Genomic DNA, 12769 nt, shown 5'->3' with positions numbered 1-12769 from the left:
GAATGAGGGCATTGCAGCTGCCTAATGGCAAGGGGCTGGCTGCTGCAGCCTGGGGACATTGGGTTTTGTGTCCCTCCTTCTCCCCTTTCAGTGTCCTTCTCACTTCTTATGGACCTCCCCTACCCCCACCTCACCATCCTCACTTCCCAGTGAGCTGAGGCACCTTCATTGGCCTCACTCTTCCTTCTCAGGCTCATTCTCCTTCACAGAGACCGTTTTAGACACGTACGTCCTGTCCACATACCCGGCAGCACTTGCCCTCAGTTGCCACTCAGAGCAAAAGGATTTCACTTATTCAGTTATCATTCACCCAACACATGTTCACTGAGCTCTCACTGTGCACCAGGCCCCATCATAGGTGTGTAGGGAAACCACAGTGAACAAGGTAGGGCAGCCCTGCCCTCATGGAGCTTGCATTCCCATGGGAGAGGTATAACAAAACTACACAAATAAACGTAGACCATCAGTTAGTGATAAGTGCTTTGAAGAGAAATAAAACACAGGAAGAAAACAGAGAGGGTGCTCCTTAGTGAGAGACAGATGAGGACAGACTTCTCTGATGTGGGCCATTGAGCAGAAACTGCCTTCTGTGGAGGAGGGATCCCTGCTAAGATGGCGGACATGGCATTCAAGGCAAGGAATGCCACCTGCAAGAGACCTGGGGAGAGAATGTGTTTGACCTGTGATGACCAGATCTAAGTGAGGTATCACAGAATAAGAAAAAAATGCAAGTGGCCCTTAACCACAGGAGAAAATGCTCCACTTTGCTTGTAAGAGTCATGCCAACAAAGCTCATCGAGGCCTGTGGGTGTGTGTTTTGGATGTTTTGCTTGCTTGGGTGAGAAACAGAACCTGAATTAGCCAGAGAAGAGATGGGGGGGGTGGGGATTGACTGTAACAATGCTGTACTAGTACACTTACAGAAAGATCGATAAATGTGTCCATCATAAAATAAGTTCCAATCAAAGCTCCACACTAGACTAACTGTGTCTTGCTCACCAGATGAGCAAATGTCCAGTATATTCCACAGCACGTGCTGCAGGGAATTGCTGGTAGAGAAGCAAAAATGGCACAACCCTTATGGAGGAGAGGTTGACTAGATCTAGCAAAAATCACACGTACGTTTGCCTTTTAACCCAGCAATTCCACTTCTAGAGTCTGTTCCAAAGCATGAAAAGGCATGAGCAAAGTCTATCCATGGCTGCACTATTTAGTAGCAAAAGACTGGAAATAATCCTATGTCTATCAATAGGGGCCTAGTTTCACAAACTTCTCAAAGCCACATGGTGGAATACTATACAGCTATAAAAAGAACAGGAATATTTCTATATATTACTATGGAATGATCTCTAGGGTCACATGTTTTAGACATAACAAAGTGCAAATATGCTCTCATTTGTCTAAGAAAGAGGGGGAAAATAATATACATCTATATTTGCTAGTCTTGCTGTCTTTTGTAACAAAAGAATGGGTAAACAATAAAGATGAAATAGCAGTGACTTCTATGGAAGGGAGGGAGGGGATGGGGTGGAGGAGACAGAGATAGAAGCTCAATTTCTTTGTAGATTTGTAGTTTTCATTTTGTGAACTGTGCAATATTTTTATAATTATAAAACAAAATTAGGTTTAATGGAAATGATAATCCTTATGAATTCAAAGATGTTACTTTGAGAAAAAAGCAAACAAATTTGGAGACATTTTAGAGACAAATGAACCTTACAAAGTAAATGTTTCTTTTTTTTTAATTTTTTATTTTTTATAAACATATATTTTTATCCCCAGGGGTACAGGTCTGTGAATCGCCAGGTTTACACACTTCACAGCACTCACCAAAGCACATACCCTCCCCAATGTCCATAACCCCACCCCCCTTCCCCCAACCCCCCTCCCCCCAGCAACCCTCAGTTTGTTTTGTGAGATTAAGAGTCACTTATGGTTTGTCTCCCTCCCAGTCCCATCTTGTTTCATTTATTCTCCTCCTACGCACTTAAGCCCCCATGTTGCATCACCACTTCCTCATATCAGGGAGATCATATGATAGTTGTCTTTCTCTGCTTGACTTATTTCGCTAAGCATGATATGCTCTAGTTCCATCCATGTTGTCGCAAATGGCAAGATTTCATTTCTTTTGATGGCTGCATAGTATTCCGTTGTGTATATATACCACATCTTCTTTATCCATTCATCTGTTGATGGACATCTAGGTTCTTTCCATAGTTTGGCTGTTGTGGACATTGCTGCTATAGACATTCGGGTGCACATGCCCCTTTGGATCACTACGTTTGTATCTTTAGGGTAAATACCCAGTAGTACAATTGCTGGGTCATAGGACAGTTCTATTTTCAACATTTTGAGGAACCTCTGTGCTGTTTTCCAGAGTGGTTGCACCAGCTTGCATTCCCACCAACAGTGTAGGAGGGTTCCCCTTTCTCCGCATCCTCGCCAGCATCTGTCATTTCCTGACTTGTTGATTTTAGCCATTCTGACTGGTGTGAGGTGATATCTAATTGTGGTTTTGATTTGTATTTCCCTGATGCCGAGTGATATGGAGCACTTTTTCATGTGTCTGTTGGCCATCTGGATGTCTTCTTTGCAGAAACGTCTGTTCATGTCCTCTGCCCATTTCTTGATTGGATTATTTGTTCTTTGGGTGTTGAGTTTGCTAAGTTTTTTATAGATTTTGGACACTAGTCCTTTATCTGATATGTCATTTGCAAATATCTTCTCCCATTCTGTCAGTTGTCTTTTGATTTTGTTCACTGTTTCCTTTGCTGTGCAAAAGCTTTTGATCTTCATTAAATCCCAACAGTTCATTTTTGCCCTTGTTTCCCTTGCCTTTGGCGATGTTCCTAGGAAGATGTCGCTGCGGCTGAGGTCGAAGAGGTTGCTGCCTATGTTCTCCTCAAGGATTTTGATGGATTCTTTTCTCACATTGAGGTCTTTCATCCATTTTGAGTCTATTTTTGTGTGGGGTGGAAGGAAATGGTCCAATTTCATTTTTCTGCATGTGGCTGTCCAATTTTCCCAACACCATTTATTGAAGAGGCTGTCTTTTTTCCATTGGACATTCTTTCCTGCTTTGTCGAAGATTAGTTGACCATAGAGTTGAGGGTCTATTTCTGGGCTCTCTATTCTGTTCCATTGATCTATGTGTCTGTTTTTGTGCCAGTACCATGCTGTCTTGATGACGACAGCTTTGTAATAGAGCTTGAAGTCCGGAATTGTGATGCCACCAACTTTGGCTTTCTTTTTCAATATCCCTTTGGCTATTCGAGGTCTTTTCTGGTTCCATATAAATCTTAGAATTATTTGTTCCATTTCTTTGAAAAAGATGGATGGTACTTTGATAGGAATTGCATTAAATGTTTAGATTGCTTTAGGTAGCATAGACATTTTCACAATATTTATTCTTCCAATCCAGGAGCATGGAACATTTTTCCATTTCTTTGTGTCTTCCTCAATTTCTTTCATGAGTACTTTATAGTTTTCTGAGTATAGATTCTGTGCCTCTTTGGTTAGGTTTATTCCTAGGTATCTTATGGTTTGGGGTGCAATTGTAAATGGGATTGACTCCTTAATTTCTCTTTCTTCTGTCTTGTTGTTGGTGTAGAGAAATGCAACTGATTTCTGTGCATTGATCTTATATCCTGACACTTTACTGAATTCCTGTATAAGTTCTAGCAGTTTTGGAGTGGAGTCTTTTGAGTTTTCCACATATAGTATCATATCATCTGCGAAGAGTGATAATTTGACTTCTTCTTTGCCGATTTAGATACCTTTAATTTCCTTTTGTTGTCTGATTGCTGAGGCTAGGACTTCTAGTACTATGTTGAATAGCAGTGGTGATAATGGACATCCCTGCCGTGTTCCTGACCTTAGTGGAAAAGCTTTCAGTTTTTCTCCATTGAGAATGATATTTGCAGTGGGTTTTTCATAGATGGCTTTGATGATATTGAGGTATGCGCCCTCTCTATTCATACACTTTGAAGAGTTTTGATCAGGAAGGGATGCTGTACTTTGTCAAATGCTTTTTCAGCATCTATTGAGAGTATCATATGGTTCTTGTTCTTTCTTTTATTGATGTGTTGTATCACATTGACTGATTTGCGGATGTTGAACCAACCTTGCAGCCCTGGAATAAATCCCACTTGGTCGTGGTGAATAATCCTTTTAATGTACTGTTGAATCCTATTCAACAGTATTTAGTATTTTGGTGAGAATTTTCGCATCTGTGTTTATCAAGGATATTGGTCTATACCTCTCTTTTTTGATGGAATCCTTGTCTGGTTTTGGGATCAAGGTGATGCTGGCCTCATAAAATGAGTTTGGAAGTTTCCCTTCCATTTCTATTTTTTGGAACAGTTTCAGGAGAATAGGAATTAGTTCTTCTTTAAATGTTTGGTAGAGTTCCCCTGGGAAGCCGTCTGGCCCTGGGCTTTTGTTTGTTTGGAGATTTTTAATGACTGTTTCAATCTCCTTACTGGTTATGGGTCTGTTCAGGCTTTCTATTTCTTCCTGGTTCAGTTGTGGTAGTTTATATGTTTCTAGGAATGCATCCATTTCTTCCAGATTGTCAAATTTGTTGGCGTAGAGTTGCTCATAGTATGTTCTTATAATAGTTTGTATTTCTTTGGTGTTAGTCAAAGTAGATGTTTCTAAAAGTAAAAATTTTTGAATCCAATGAACCTCACATGTTATCCAGTTGGTGGGACAGTGGAAATATTTCAAATGACTGTAAGACACAGTAACTTGTATCTCCTTAATGGGATATACCCAAACGACAAAAAGAACTAGGAAAAAAATCTTAAATTGTTCTTTGTAGTATTAATAATGTGATTCCAAGGCTGCTGTACAGATAGAGTAGGATAAGTCAAATAAGTAATTATATTTTTGGTAATGACCAAGATATTTGGTGTAGAAGAAAGGGGATACAGATATAAGACTGATGCGTCTCAGCAAAAAAAAACTGTAGTCTTGGGTTTGAAATCATCAGTCTGAACCCATCTGCTATCTTTTAAATATATTTATATGATTCCTAGCTCTGTCCACTGAGGTGCTTATAAACAATAACCAACCCAGAGCAAAGAGCACCTCTCTGTAAGTATATAAAGCATGATCTTGAAATATGTTAAAATACTTGTTAAATGGAACTGAGGCTCCTTGGAGAAATTGTTGATTCTTTATCTGAAACAGGAAGTGGACACGATGAGCCTGGAATATCTTGCCATGCCAGAAGGAGAGGTAGCCCTCGAAGACACTGGGATAGTGTCAAAAGGACACCAGAACCAACCTGATTAGACTCTCACCAGCCAAAATGGGCAATTGAAGTATCAATAAAATAAAACTACAGTGGATTGAAACCCACTATTGGACTCTCACAAGCCAAAGATGGTCCACTGAAGAATCAATAAAATAAAACTACTGTGTACTTAAACTCACTAAATAGATTTAATTCTTGAGTTCATAAGGATACTTAAAAAAAAAAAAAAAACAGTGATCTTCTTTGAGGGATAATAAGGAAACCAATTATTTTTAAAAACTAGCTAATAAAGGAAAAGAGTAAAGTGTGTATTTTGCCCATCTTACACAAATGTAGATGAGTAGTTCCTCTTCGTGGAATTAGTCCATGAACACATGAAGAAGGAGTACCATTATTTTGCAAATCCTAAAGAAAGAATGAGTCTAGGCATTTGCATGAAAGGAGAGACAGCCTGGTGTTACCTACCCCCCTAATAGAAGAATACACCATCTAGGAAGGAGTCTTGCCACACCCTAATCCATCAAGCTTCTGGATCTAATTAACAGAACCTACAGGTAACAGAGGAACCAGTTAAATAACACTATGTGGAGCTCATCATGAAAACCTGACAAGGGGAAACTCTAAAGGACAAATAATATGGTTTCATCATCAACAAAAAACTTCAAGGAAGGGAAAAAAAAAAAAGTGGGCGGGGATGTGGGAGAATTCTATAGATTAAAAGAGATGAAAGACACCAGAGCTTGGATCCCAGTTTAGACCAACCAACTTAACAAATGAAAGAAGGAATGAAGGAAGGGGACAGAGGGATGAGACTGGGGAGGAAGCAGAGAGAGGATGAGAGGAAAGAGAACATTGGTAGTTTGGAGCAATGTGCACACTGGCAGGATATTTGATGATATACTGAGGAAATAGTCTTTGTTTTGGGTTTGTGATGATAGATACTGTGATTTCCAAAGAGGAACCCTTATCTTTTTGAGAGGTACACTGAAACATTTACAGATGAAATAAACGATGTCAGATATGTGCTTCTAAAGAACTGGGAGGGAGGGAGGACATGCCACATTGATCCTCAGACCTGGCCTGCACTGGAATCACCTGGAGGGCTTACTAAAATGTAGATGCTGGCCTCACCTCCAGAGATTCTGATTCGGTCTTGGGTGGGACTCAAGAATTTGCCTTTCTAGCAAGTTTCCAGATAATGCTAATGCTGTTTGTTGGTCGGGACCACACTCTGAGACCCACTGGCAGAGAGGAAGCAAGACTGGCCCCCCAAGTTATTCTTGCACCTGGCTGGTGGGGATGTGAAGGCTTATTATTATATTCTCTCTAGTTCTGAATATGTTTGAGATTTTCTATAATAAATATTAAAAACAAGTGATACCAAAAGACACATAGTGAGGCAAAGCCTTTCACATCCCACAGCTTTCCTGGGAGTATCTGTGCTCATTAGCAAGGCAGATTTGGCTGCTTCTTCTGGATTGAAAGGTACCCATCTCCTCCTGCCTGCTTAGAGGCAACTGTAAGAGTTGCCTGGCCAGAGGGGCAGGAAAATGATCTTTGTCTAAAGGGCCCGCATCATGTTGCATCCTTTTTTTAATGTGGTCAGTCATTGAAGAGCAGTGGTTTGGATGATCCTGTGATTTATGGCCACTTCAGCTGGGAAGGGTGCTGCTGAGCAGAGCTGTACCAGGGTTCAGCAGTCAGGATTGGGGGCAATCACTGAACTTCTGTACCCATATACTTTCCTGCAAGGACCTTTCTGTAGGTGCCTCAGAAGGCACCTCTTTTGGGTTGAGCCCCTCTACTCGTCTTTGAAGATGCATTCATTCATTTACTTACCTGTTCATGCATCAGGTATTTCATAGAACACCTCCTAAGTGTCAGGCTCTTCTCTAGCCCTTGAGAAGAAGCCATGAACAGAATAGGCAGAAACCTCTGCTTTTGTGGAGATTAAATTCTAGTTGGAGGAACAAACAGACAATACATAAGTGAACAGTAATTTCGGAGAGTGAAAAGGGTCATGAATAAAATTGAAATGAAGATACTGGGCTGGGGACTGATTCTGTGTGTGTGCACGTGCACGAGCATGTATGTGTACACATTTTATTTTAGGTCATCAGGGAGTGTTTCTCCAAGGAGATGGTATGTGAGCTGGGAGATGGATCTTAGGAAGGATCCAGCTACGAAGGAGATCTGGATATGTTCAGACAAAGACAACAGCAAGTACAGAGGCTCTGAGATGAGAAAGAGCTTGGCATTTTGGAATGCCAAGAAAACCGGTGGGTCTGGGACATGGAGAGCCCAGGGGAAGATGGTATGAGATGAGGTGGGAGAGTGGGTAGGAGCCAGGATATGTACGGCCTTACAGTCATCAGCCTGGGTATTTATATATCCTAGACACCTCCAAGCCGTCAGTCATCTCCCAGCTATAAAAAATACACTCTGTCTACAGAAACAGGACACTGTTTTTAAAAGGAAGCCTCCTAGGGGCTCTGGTCTATAGGAAAATGACTGCTTTTGTAAAGGAAATAGATATCCAATTTCTTGAACTAATCTATTTTTTAAAAAAAACCAATAGTTTTATTTTAGAATCGCCGTATGCTCTCAATGCATATAATTCCACTCTAAAAACACTATTTACTCGACTTAATGTTTGGTCCCCTTGTTAAAATACTAATTCCTTGGTGATGGGTAATACCCTGAGTTATCAGTCATTTCATTTTAATATAAATGAGTTGACAGCTGTAAAGGATCTAACACAGCTTGTAAAGGAGTTTTATAAGAGGAAAGCATAAAGTTAGTGGCTTCTGGAGCACAGGAAGGAATCTCCAGGACAGAAACAAACCAGAAGGGAGAAACTGAGGATGCGTCAGAAAAAAAAGACTTCTTTTAGAATTTTGAGTGGGTCTCTGCCTCCTGAATAGACTAATGTCCTCCTGCCAAGACTCGTCATAGCAGGGATTTTTTCTTGAAATAACCTATGTGAATCCTTTCCAGCTCCTTCCTACATAGAAAGTGTGAAAGAATGCACAGATGTCGATGATTACAATGCATCGCTCTTACTGTCCCGCTGTTTCCTGATGGGCTCTGGACATACATGCTGGATCTAATCTCTGCAGATGAAATGCTTTCAGGACTGAAACGGTGGTCTGCTGGAGGTTGCTCAGTCAGCTGATGTGAACAGCCATAGGCATCGCTTCCCAACTTTGCATTTGAGTGACTTCATTATCAGTTGCTTGAAATCAGCCCTGATGAGAATATTTACACCATAGGGGCGCCTGGGTGGCTCAGTGGGTTAAGCCTCTGCCTTCAGCTCAGGTCAAGATCTCAGGGTGCTGGGATGGAGCCCCGCATTGGGCTCTCTGCTCAGCAGGGAGCCTGCTTACCCCTCTCTCTGCCTGCCTCACTGCCTACTTGTGATCTCTGTCTGTCAAATAAATAAATAAAATCTTTTTTAAAAATTAAGAAAAAAGAATATTTACACCACAGAAATCAGCAAACACGACACATTGGGCTTTTCTTTTCAGAGAGTCTATTGTTGGATACGTACCAGCATGCCACTGGTATGAAATTTTTAAAAAGTCAGTTTTAGCATACGCATGGCATATGGAAAGTGTAGCTATGTCTTTGTTTTGCCTCTTGAACAGATGTCGACAGTATTCCAAATTATATTCATTTTTGTATATACTTTACATTTTAGCTGTATTTATGTATATATAAGTTCCGTTTACGTTCTCAAAAACTTCTCGCATTCTATGGTCAACTAGGTAGGCACTAAGGGTCCTGCAAGGCTTTGAGTGATCTGGATATAGTCGAATTTAAGTTTTGGTGTGCCTTGCCCCTCAAATAACCTATTCTCTTTTTTGGTCTGAGCATTTCTAGTGTACTCCCCTTGTCTGAAGGTCTCCCCCCCACCACTCTTGTCTACCCCTTCTCTGTCTACCGTAGCCTTACCCATGTTTCAGGATCAGAGCAGAGGCCATGTCCTCCTTCTTGATGCTCACCTGCCACAGCTGCTTTCGTGATCCACTACTCTTCCTCCAGAGCTGCCACTAAATGCTGCCACCATTGCGACTGCCACTGCCACATTGTATAGATGTTTGTCTCCATGTCTTACCTTGTTTGCTGGATTTTAAGCCCCATGAGGATAATGAATTTTGCTTATTCATCATTTTATCCTCAAGAGCATCTGGGGCAGCACTTTGCATACAGTCATCACTCAGTAAGTGTTAGTTAAATGATCTGCATATATGACTTCCTCTTGCCCATAGTGCTCTGGACAACATAGTAGGTGCTGCACACACACACACAGATACACACACACGCACACAAAATTTCATCAGTCCAGCATTTGTATTTGTGGACTGCTTTCATTTAGCATGGAAAATCTCTTATTGAAGAGGAGCGCCAGGTCCAAATGTAGTCCAGTGAGGTCCAACCACAAAACTTGTACTAAAGTCCGAAAAGTCACCTTTGTCATCTGCATGCAAAATCGGAACTCTTTGTCCAATCATGTGTTAGAAAGTCGCCCATCTGTTGCAAATCATGACGCTCTGATGGCCACCAAAGCTGCCACTGCACTCCTGCGGGGAATAAATCCTGCTAGAATGTTCTACTGGGACTTTCGCAGCTAATGATAAAGATAAGAACTAATCTGATATTTTTCTCTTTGCTCACCCCTGCTGTCAAAAAAGGCTGTGCCTGTTTAGTTGATTCATTCATTAAACAGTTATTGCCTTCTCTTTACACTCTGCTCAAGTCTCAGATACAGAGGTGAATTATCCATGGCCCTGCCTCTCTGTGATTCACAATCAAGAAAGAGAGATCAAAAAAAGCAACCAGACATGTTCAAAGTCTCATGCGAAATAGAGTGCCGAGGCTCTGACAATGACCCACATCAGTGCATTTGCCCATTAGACTCTGCCATCTGTCCCTGTATGAGACGTTGGCTGTAACTCCTTTTCCACGATTGCTTTTGGTTTGAATGACCTTGGAGATAGTCTGAAATCTCATGCTCGGAAGGGTGCCTTTAGAGTGACTGGTCTGCACTTCTGTGCTTCAAATAGAATTTCACAAACCTCTAATTATCTTCTCCTACCAGGCCGCCTAAATGACTGACGACCGGCTCCTTAGTCACTCCAGGAATGGATTTCTATTCAGCCCGTGCCCGGGATGCATTAGGGTGCCCGGAACATGTGTGGCCGCTCCAAGCGGCTCAGGGCAAATTAACAGAAGCCAAGCAATTTGCAAAATGCCTCAACTTCCTGCTCATCTCCGAGGCAGAAAACTGTCACACCTTAACCTCAGGAGGTACATCTGCAGAATTATTTACGCACCCTCCCGAGGCAGAGCCTCTCGTGTCAGATTCTCCCCCGTTGCTTTTTGCAAACATAAGCACTCGGCTGAAACGACAGCTATGACTCAGTTCCTAGCTAACGCTGCCTGAATTGATTTAGTCTGAGTTCAGATTTAGCACATAATCATGTTCAGTTTGCTCCACTGCACTGCCTAGAGATAAAAGGCTTGGGGGAAAAAAATCGCTTCAGCTTGTGTCAGTCTTTGTGGTGATGTCATTGCCAGGAGAGAGCCGGGCCGTTCATTACTCCGCTGTGCTGTGCAGACTCAGACGCGGGCTGCGTGCGTGCAGAGGGAGCGGGCTCCAGGTGCCGAGCGCCGGCCATCCCCAGGGCGAGGCGGCACCCGGGGCCGGCCACGGCGACATCCGCCTGGAGGCTCTTCCCATCACGCACAGCTCTGAGGTCGCCTAGCTCTTGACTGAAAAAATCGGGAGGGGTAATGCCAGCCCCTAGCATGGACTGTGATGTTTCCACTCTGGTTGCCTGTGTGGTGGATGTCGAGGTTTTTACCAATCAGGAGGTTAAGGTATGCACCTGCGATCTTCCTTTTCATTGTTGCTGTTAGTGAAGCTGCTTGGCGGAGCCTTTTTAGCTTATGGAGACAGGACTTTGGGTTATAGTTTTCGGCTCACAGTCTGCGCTAGGAAGGCTGGTGGTGAGTGCATGCCTCTGTTGATTAGAATAAGTTAGAAGAGGAACCGGCATATGGATTTCCAATGTGATCAGGTCAACCACTGTCTGTTTTTTTTTTTTTCCTTATCTTTTTTGTTAGGTGATCCCCAGGCATCCCTTTCTCAGTAGACATGTTTTCGTAGTCTCTTATCTATGTGTCAGTAAGGAGAATGTGCCAGTCCTTAAATGTTGAGAGGGGTACTGAGCATGGATTAAATGAAGAAAACACACATAATAATAAACATCGCTTCCAGGACACCCTGAGGGTGGGACAGTAACCCCTTCAGGGCACATCACTGAACTATGCCATGATGTGGACTTCCGAGGGAACCAAAGCTGTTCTACAGATGACAGTTTCAATCTCTAGCTCTCTGGAAGTCAAAGTTGGAGAGCAGCCACCAACATTTTCTTTGTCAGGCAAAGGAGGCAAGTCATTTTCCCTCGGCAGCTGTCCGTCAAAGAAAGTTCAGGCATAAATCAATTTTGCATCTTGAGATGTAGAATTCCAGACCGTGGGTCCCCACAGATTGCCTGCAGCAGTCGTTTAACTGACTAGGTAACTGTCCCCTGATGATAGCTGGTCTTTTTTATCCCCCCCTCCCCATTTGGTTTTATATTATGAAGAAGATTCCATGCTTGTAAAATGGGGATTTTGATTTCTTCTCTCATATTGCAAAGAAGAGCCAGCAGAAGCCTCTTACTTGAACAGTTCACACACAGAGAAAGGACAGTTACTCATTGTGTAACAGGAGGACGCAAAGGGGAATTACACTGCGTAATCATTTTCCGTCCTCCCCTTAGTCTGTACTTAAAGGAAGACCCTGCATTCTGCATTGTTGAGCGTGTGTAGGTGACACTCCGGGGGCTTCCCAGGTGGGGATTTATGCGATCACTAGCATAACACTTGGCTCCGTCATTTGGGACTGCGGTTTTGAACCCTCTCTTGACATGAGTTCAAGAATCCCGATTTGTTGTTCCTGCATATTTCAGATGTGTGGGTCCGTGTTTACCAGTTCTGCTGGTGTTGTGCCTGTGTCTCCCACCTGTCATATTGAGGTCCAGAGAATTAGAACATCATGGTTTGGCGCTGCCTCTGCATGTGTCCGGGATGGAAACACGCGTGCAGGGACTGCCGGTCCGGCTGGTCAGACCTGCCCTGAGCACTCCAGGAGAGAGAGAACAGCCATGAGAGCCCTTCCACTTTAAAGCCAACTTCACGTCCGGGTGCGGGTAGCTGGACAGAGAGACATTTCCCAGAAACTGCTGGAACAGAATGACATGCTTGTCAAGTCAAACTTCGTAGTTCCCCTGTGTCCTTAACAATTCTCTGTCGATTACATGCATGCTCTGCTGACATCTTCAGATAACCTGGACTTTTTTTAGTCTGAGAAGCGATAGTGAGAACACATTTATTCGGGATCTGCAATATGCCAGGCATTGTGTTTATTCAGGAAGGAGCTTACAATAGGCTTATATGATG

General features: G+C 42.7%; 1 protein-coding gene across 3 annotated transcripts in view; it reads left to right on the top strand.

The window, feature by feature from the left end:
• The window catches only part of RCAN2 (regulator of calcineurin 2), a 269330-nt gene that overhangs the window by 163963 nt on the left and 92598 nt on the right, over positions 1-12769 (top strand). Inside the window, exon 1 of one of the 3 annotated variants that reach the window (XM_044252151.1) lies at positions 10959-11143. The exons of the other annotated variants lie outside the window; for them this stretch is intronic. Coding sequence (XP_044108086.1) covers positions 11057-11143 — 87 coding nt within the window. The 5' untranslated portion in view covers positions 10959-11056. Of the gene's footprint in view, positions 1-10958; positions 11144-12769 lie in introns of those variants that run through there. 3 annotated transcript variants of the gene reach the window in all.

The sequence above is a fragment of the Neovison vison genome, chromosome 1 (assembly GCF_020171115.1).
Source record: "Neovison vison isolate M4711 chromosome 1, ASM_NN_V1, whole genome shotgun sequence".
In the NCBI taxonomy this organism is placed as follows: domain Eukaryota; kingdom Metazoa; phylum Chordata; class Mammalia; order Carnivora; family Mustelidae; genus Neogale; species Neogale vison.
Note: the sequence above shows the minus strand (reverse complement) of the source record. Positions and strands in the feature narration are given on the sequence as shown.